The 7,839-nt window shown below is 36.1% G+C and overlaps 1 protein-coding gene across 1 annotated transcript; it reads left to right on the top strand.

Annotated features, from left to right (window-relative positions):
• Positions 1-6,365: 6,365 nt before the first annotated feature.
• On the top strand, positions 6,366-7,304 carry LOC104671505 (olfactory receptor 6C2). The gene has a single exon (XM_010375006.1). It carries the CDS (start codon positions 6,366-6,368, stop codon positions 7,302-7,304), a length of 939 nt encoding a protein of 312 aa, XP_010373308.1.
• Positions 7,305-7,839: the final 535 nt, after the last annotated feature.

Genomic DNA, 7,839 nt, shown 5'->3' with positions numbered 1-7,839 from the left:
TCATGACCCTGAAGTAGTTGGGAGAAAATTAAGCCAAAATCAAAGAAAAAGGCATAGTAAATTATTATTACACTGCTTGTATAAAAGCAAAACTTCCAATAAATTGACTTTATCTAACAAAGTTAGATAAATGAAAATTGTTGGCCGGGCTCGGTGGCTCAAGCCTGTAATCCCAGCACTTTGGGAGGCCGAGACGGGTGGATCACGAGGTCAGGAGATCGAGACCATCCTGGCTAACACGGTGAAACCCCGTCTCTACGAAAAATACAAAAAACTAGCCGGGCGAGGTGGCGGGCGCCTGTAGTCCCAGCTACTCAGGAGGCTGAGGCAGGAGAATGGTGTAAACCTGGGAGGCGGAGCTTGCAGTGAGCTGAGATCCAGCCACTGCACTCCAGCCTGGGAGACAGAGCCAGACTCCGTCTCAAAAAAAAAAAAAAAAAAAAAAAGAAAATTGTTTTTCATTTATCTAACTTTTATCTAACTAAAAAAAAATAAAAATTGTTTTCCTGGAATAAGATGATGAATAGTGTGAGAGGCTTGCAAAGAGACCAGTTTTGAGGGCAGTAAGGTAATCACGGCATAAGAAACCTCAGAATATTTGAAAACAAGGAACTCTGTTTTTCTTTCCTGGAATAAGATGATGAATAGTGTGAGAGGCTTGCAAAGAGACCAGTTTTGAGGGCAGTAAGGTAATCACGGCAACAGTTTTAGTTTTATGGATTTCTTGAAACACCTTGAGAGTTTTACTAAGAAGTAAGCATATGTGATAGGCTGACTGTGTCTTACTGGCCCGTATGCTCTGTTAGCATCTTCATTCTCATTATGCCAGATTCGTACCATCTCTCTTAACAGATTTGTATTAGGTTTTCTGCATAAGTGTGTATTTTCCTGTAGCGGTAATTTTAAAGCAAGATGGGCCTTGCTATATGTACCTTATGGGATTTTATAAAGCACATGTCCATAAGAGTAAGGAATGCATTTCCCAGACCCAGAAGACTCATGATATTTGCAGTGATTTTTTATATGCAAAGCAGGTGAAAAAGCATTCATATAACAAACTAATTGGTATCTTCTGAGGAGATGCAATTTCATTCAGTGATGGAGAAATAGCAAGAACCATAGAGACTGTGTTGTCAGATAAGACTTACGTTTGTAGCTACCATTATAAATAATTAATGCAGGCTAAGAACTGGGAGCAGTTATTACTCCATGAACACAAATAAAGTCATTTCCTCTTGCTGAAGAATGCCATAATGGTCAGGGATGACATTAACAAAATAAGACCCATAATGCAAATTAAAGAAGCCAGTTAGGATTTTAGTCATCCTTCATTTGTGTCTGAAATTATAAATATATAAATTAGGTGATCGCTGATGACATAAGGGACAACACTGATAGGTGATTTAGACGATGATGTCAAGGGTGGTCAGCAAACTTCCTTAATTGCCTAAGTGGTTCTCAGACATTTATGTGCATATGAAACTCTTGGTAATTATACCACAACTATTCTAATTTCTAATTTCTCCACTACAGCCTAACCTCATTTGCCTATTTCCTGGCTAAAACATATTAGCTCTGTGTCCCAGAAGTCTATACTTGTGACAAATATCTTTGATATTTATAATTCAGAGAAATACACACTAAATAACCTAGTCAAATGCAAGTATTTCTGGAAGAATAAAGTAAAGCATTGGATAAATACCACAGTGGTAATTTTCCTTTTTTTTTTTTTTTTTTTTTTTTCATGAGATGGAGTTTTGCTCTTGGTGCCCGGGCTGGTTCAAGTGATTCTCCTGCCTCAGCCTCCCGAGTAGCTGAGATTACAGTCATGCACCACCACACCCAGCTAACTTTATATTTTTAGTAGAGATGGGGCTTCTTCATATTGGTCAGGCTGGTCTCGAATGCCCGCCTCGGCCTCCCAAAGTGGTGGGATTACAGGCATGAGCCACGGCACCTGGCCAGTGGTAACTTCAATATAAATTAAATGACTTTCAAAATATAGAGCCTTGCCTTGTGCCTGGCTTGCATCATATTTTCCAACAGCTAGGTAGAAGCATATCCTAACACAGAATTAAGTGGATGTGCTCTAACAGGAGGGCAAAGAGAGAGACGGATCCAGAGCTGCTTAATTCCTTGAGAAGAGTGGAGAACTCCATGCAGTAAATGCACACAGTCAGTGTACCTCAGGGAATCAGCGGAAAAGAGGTTGGGAATTTAGAAAGTTGAGTATGGAGAACAAAAGCTGTGGAGGCAAAATACACTTGTCACAACTTGTCTTCTGAAAAAGAGGAAGATATATTCACTCTTAGGCAATACAATATGAAGACTGAAAAAAAGAATTAAAAGTGCCATTGTATTTATGAAGAGAAAAAGAGATGAGAGGCTGGTTAAACTCAAAGTTTAGGTAAAGGATTCTGTGAGAAGGTGAAAAGTAGAAAAAGGCAAACCACAGGTCCAATGATTAAACAGGTAAATGTTGTCTTTAAGACCGTCAGAATAAGTATTCTATCTCCTCTCCGAACCATATTGTTGAACTTACACGTGTAGATGCGACTCACCAATAGCCTAGCCTATTCACAAGGAACAAAGAACTGTGAGTCTAGGGCTGAATGCTATTTTGCAGAATGTGCTGCAGCCTGTTAATACTTACAGAAGTTATGATTCATTTAGATAGTCTCATGGTCCTCACTATATACGTTTTAACAGTTTTATTGAGGTATTATCTATATTAAAAACTGCACATGAAAAAAAAAAGAAGAAGAAAAAGAAAACACAAGAAATATACTGCTATTGTAGGGTTGTTTTCCTTAAGTCAAAAGTGTTGGGTCATAAGAAATTTAGAATGCTGTGGTATTTTAGGTGGACTGATGTACTAGAAAAAGGGGAGGAGTTCTGACCAGACAAAGAAAAGCTGAATAACACAGTGTTTTAAACTCCATGATTATTCCAAGCTGTAGAAATGTAATGACATTATTTTTCTATTAAAAGAAGTAGGTTTGTTCATATCTCTTTATGCTAAGTATTGTTGTTTCTCTAAAAAACACTCCTCATGGAGGTTGGTTCCATTACAGTGCAGAAAATTGGGCAACTAAATGAACCTTCTAATATGTGTAGAAAGAGATAGGTGGAACTAGAATTATGCAAATAAAAAGGCTATTTCACCAATACATTCAGGTTATATGAATTAGCAAATGCACTAAGAGTGTTGGTATGAAAGAAACAGACTTTAGGATATAAATAAGAAAGTAAAGTATTTGAACAAAGAAGAAAATTCTACCTTGATAATAATTATAAGTATAGCAGCAATTCTAATCTTCTTGACACTGCAGTATGAGCCTTTTAGCTTAATATTGTCTAAACTTTAAAATACTTTTAAAAATTGGTTTCTCAAAGAAACTTTTAAAACTCTGCTGTTTAAGAGATAAAAATATAGATAACGTTGTATAAAAGGTACATTAACTCATTGAAAAATTGTTGAACACATGCTATGTGTCAAGCAGAGTCTCCACAGCAGTAAAAGATATAACAGAGAAAGAACAAAGCTCCTATTCATAGTGTTTACTTTTGAGTGACCCTAAAGATCCACTGATCCTAAGAGTATTAGGATATCTTTGAGCTTCTTGGATACATCCATGCATATAATCTATATGAATTCCACCTGATTTTTCTGTGAGATAATCCAAAGTCTCTCTTAGAAAAGAAATGAATCCTTAGACACATAGTAGGTGGTTTCAGCCTTGAAAAAGAAAGGAAAACAGAGAGTAAAACAACTGTAGTCTCTAGAAAATGATATACGAGAATCAAATTCTGGAAAAAAGGAAAAAAAATCCTAAGTTCCTAAGAAGGAAGAGGTCAGGAGAGAGATTACTAGAAACAACCAAGCAAATAACAATAGTATATAAGGAATTATAATATCAACGTAAAGTAAGAAGTAGTTCAGAGAGCAAAGAAAAACTCTAGAAAAGGTACTAGCGAAATAGCATTTGCAGAACTTTGAATTGAAAATAGTCTGGCCTTTTGTTTAAGAATGTACTGAAAACGACAGTGCAGTTTGAAACAGGTGTGAAAATAAGAACTTTGACCCAGCTGACAGGAATAAGCATTAAAAATATGGCTTACTGTCACTATGTAGAAAAATCTGTTTTATTTCTTCACTAAATTTACTAAAAACCCTACATAGGCCAGATATAAGAGAAAATCAGAGTATATAAAATATTGTCTCTAAAGAAGTTTACAGAAACATACAGGAGAAATACAAGTATGATGAAGAGTATAATACAACGTGATATAATCCAAGACCAAGTACATAAGTACTTGGAAAAAACACAGAAGCATAATTCCACATTTGCTGTGTGGGTAAATGAACATTTCCTTGAAGAATCAATCCCTGAGTAGAATCCTAAAGACTGATATGCACTAGTCAGTCAAAAGATAAGCCTGTGCAGACAAGAGCATGTAGAAAATTGAAGAGTTGCAAGTAGTCAATGCTAAGGCAACTTGAGCCATGAAGAAGAAAGGTAAGAAGATGGTAAGTGATGAGATCTGAAAATTAAGGAAGGTCCTGCCCATGAAGAGCCTGGCAGTCCACATGAAAGTAATTAACCAGTAACAAGCAATAGGTAACACCAGTAGAACAGAAGACTCAAAGAAGGAGCATGACATGACTTAGAGCATGTGGTAAGTGAAGTGTCTGTGGAACACCCAACTTGTGATGTATACTTGGCAACGCTTTTTACCTGGTCTTTGGCTACATCACATACATGATCATCAAATTAACTAGACTGGGCAAAATCATCCTTGAAGAGTAGAGGGTAAGAAGAATAACAAACAGAAAACAAGAAGCAGAAGGTCTGAAGATTATTGAGAATACCAGTATTTCACAGATGAAGGGAGAAAGAGGAGACTAAAAAGAGAAACCCTAAAAAGACAGATATGGAAAGAACATCAGAATTAGACATGAAGCCTATTTAAAGAATTATTGAACTTTAAAACAAAAATACTATAGCAATTCCAGGCAAGATTAAAAACCTAAATGTGCCCTTAACTTCAACAGTAATGAAGACTTTGCAGATTCTTCAGAGGGTGGAGTTGAAAGTGAGGACACAGAGGGTTAAAGTATAAAGTGAGTAGGGGTGAGAGGAGGAGACATTAATGTCTTTTTAATTTTTTTTAATTTTATGGGTACATAGCAAGTGTATATATTTATAGGCTACATGAAATATGTAGATAGAGGGATGTAATATGAAATCGGACATGATGGAGAATGAGTTATCCATTCCCTAAAGCATTTATCCTTTGAGTTACAAATAATCCAGTTATATCATTTGTTATTTAAAAATATACAATTAAGTTATTATTGACTACAGTCACCCTATTGTGCTATCAAACAGTAATTCTTATTTATTCTTTCTATTTTTTTGTACCCATTAACCATTCCCATCTACCCCCGAGCCCCCCACTATACTTCCCAGCCTCTGGTAACCATCCTTCTACTCTCTATGTCTATGAGTTCAACTGATTTGATTTCAGAATAAGTGAGAATACACGATGTCTTTTTAAAGGACCTAAAAATATATTGAAAAAGACACAGCCTAGAAGACTATATTTAGTGGTGTTAAATGTAGATTTGCTTCTGGAGCTTTGAGGGGGAAAGAATCACAATTAACTGAATATCAAATGAAAGCATATGAGAATATTCATTTTGTAAAAACCTTGAACACAACTTTTTCTCACATTATAGATAAAATAATTGTACATCATCCCATCTACAGGTAATAGAGGGTTGAGAATAAGGAATGCCCGCAGAGAAGAATAAAAAGACCAGGGAAAGGCTCAGGGACAACGATTGTATTTTGTTGTCATTGTTGTGTGCTTGTTTGTTTGCTTTTCAGGAGAAATGCATCTTAATCTTAATACAATCCTCAGATAATAACAACTGAAGAGAATTAATGTTATTAATTACCTGGATGTATCTTATATTCAGAGTTTGTCCTGGACAAAGAATTTTTAAGTACCTACAAAATGGCATCATTTCTTTCTAACCCATTTGTAAATCCATTCCATGTAACAAACTACAATCAACTGCATTTGTACATTCTGATGGATAAGGATGATCAAGGAAAAAATTGGACTATTTTACAAAACTTGATTTCTTAAGGAAATATCCACTGCTCATATATGTGAGGTTTAGGAAGGTTGTTGAAACAGTGGCAACATTGATTATTCTATAAAGGGAGGAAAATAAACGTAGGCTGGTCGACTTGGCTTCTAGATGCATAACCTTTTGCTATAGAATTCAAATATCTACTTCCTCATAAACCGTGATTTTTAAACAAGGATTGGGTAGATATCAAAGAACAGTGATGAAAAACTGCACAGTAATAAGAACTTTTATCCTGCTGGGACTGACTGATGACCCACCCCTGCAAGTTCTGCTTTTTATCTTTCTATTTCTCACCTACATGTTGAGTGTAACAGGGAACCTGACTATTATCACCCTCACATTGGTGGACCATCACCTTAAAACTCCTATGTACTTCTTTCTCAGAAATTTTTCCTTCTTAGAAGTCTCATTTACTACAGTCTGTATTCCTAGATTCTTGTACAGTATATCAATGGGGGACAATACCATTACCTACAATGCTTGTGCCAGTCAAATATTCTTTGTTATTCTCTTTGGAGCAACACAATTTTTTCTCCTGGCAGCCATGTCCTATGACCGCTATGTGGCCATCTGTAAACCCCTTCATTATATGGTCATCATGAACAACAGGGTGTGTACCTTATTAGTCCTCTGCTGTTGGGTGGCTGGCTTGATGATCATTGTTCCACCACTGAGCTTAGGCCTCCAGCTCGAATTCTGTGGCTCCAACGCCATTGATCATTTTAGCTGTGATGCAGGTCCTCTCCTAAAGATCTCATGCTCAGATACATGGGTAATAGAACAGATAGTTATTCTTATGGCTGTATTTACACTTATTATCACCCTAGTTTGTGTGATTCCGTCCTACTTGTACATAGTCAGAACAATTCTGAGGTTCCCTTCTGTTCAGCAAAGGAAAAGGGCCTTTTCTACCTGTTCATCCCACATGATTGTGGTTTCCATTGCCTATGGAAGCTGCATCTTCGTCTATATCAAGCCCTCTCCAAAAGATGAAGTGGCCATAAATAAAGGAGTTTCAGTTCTTACTACTTCTGTTGCACCCTTGTTGAACCCTTTCATTTATACCTTGAGGAACGAGCAAGTGAAACAAGCTTTCAGTGACTCTGTAAAGAGGATTGCATTTCTCTCAAAGAAGTAGACATTGTGATGAATTAGCGTGAAGTGAACGAAGAATGCTCCCTAAATGTCATCCTACGGCTTTTAACTCATTTCATTGCTTCCTGACTACAGTTTAGTCATGTGAACCTTCTCAATGACTTTTAATATTGCATCCTAATCCCATCTTTATCAAAATCCTTATTATTTCAAACCAAGGTCATACATTGTGTTTTCCCTCATTGTGACACTAAAAATTACTTTTCCAAAAATCAAGGTTTCTTCCACTTCTGATCCAGTCTTTTCTTCATTCCTCTAGGGAAGAGAAAACAAAGAATTATCAGTGTATACGTTATCTACAAGTTAATTTATGTAATAATAAAAAATATTTCTCTAATACAAAATTATCAAAATTAGTATTGTAAATCCAAGAATCAAAACAAAAAATAGAAAACAACAAGAGACATATATTAAAAATAAATTAAATCATATAAGGTATTCCAGGCCTATTAGCATAACCGGGAAAGAAGTCATCAACAGGAGTTAAAATTAATCCAATTTGAAGAAATGGAAACACC

This window comes from Rhinopithecus roxellana, chromosome 10 (genome assembly GCF_007565055.1).
Source record: "Rhinopithecus roxellana isolate Shanxi Qingling chromosome 10, ASM756505v1, whole genome shotgun sequence".
NCBI lineage: Eukaryota > Metazoa > Chordata > Mammalia > Primates > Cercopithecidae > Rhinopithecus > Rhinopithecus roxellana.
This window is presented reverse-complemented; position numbering and strand designations above follow the sequence as displayed.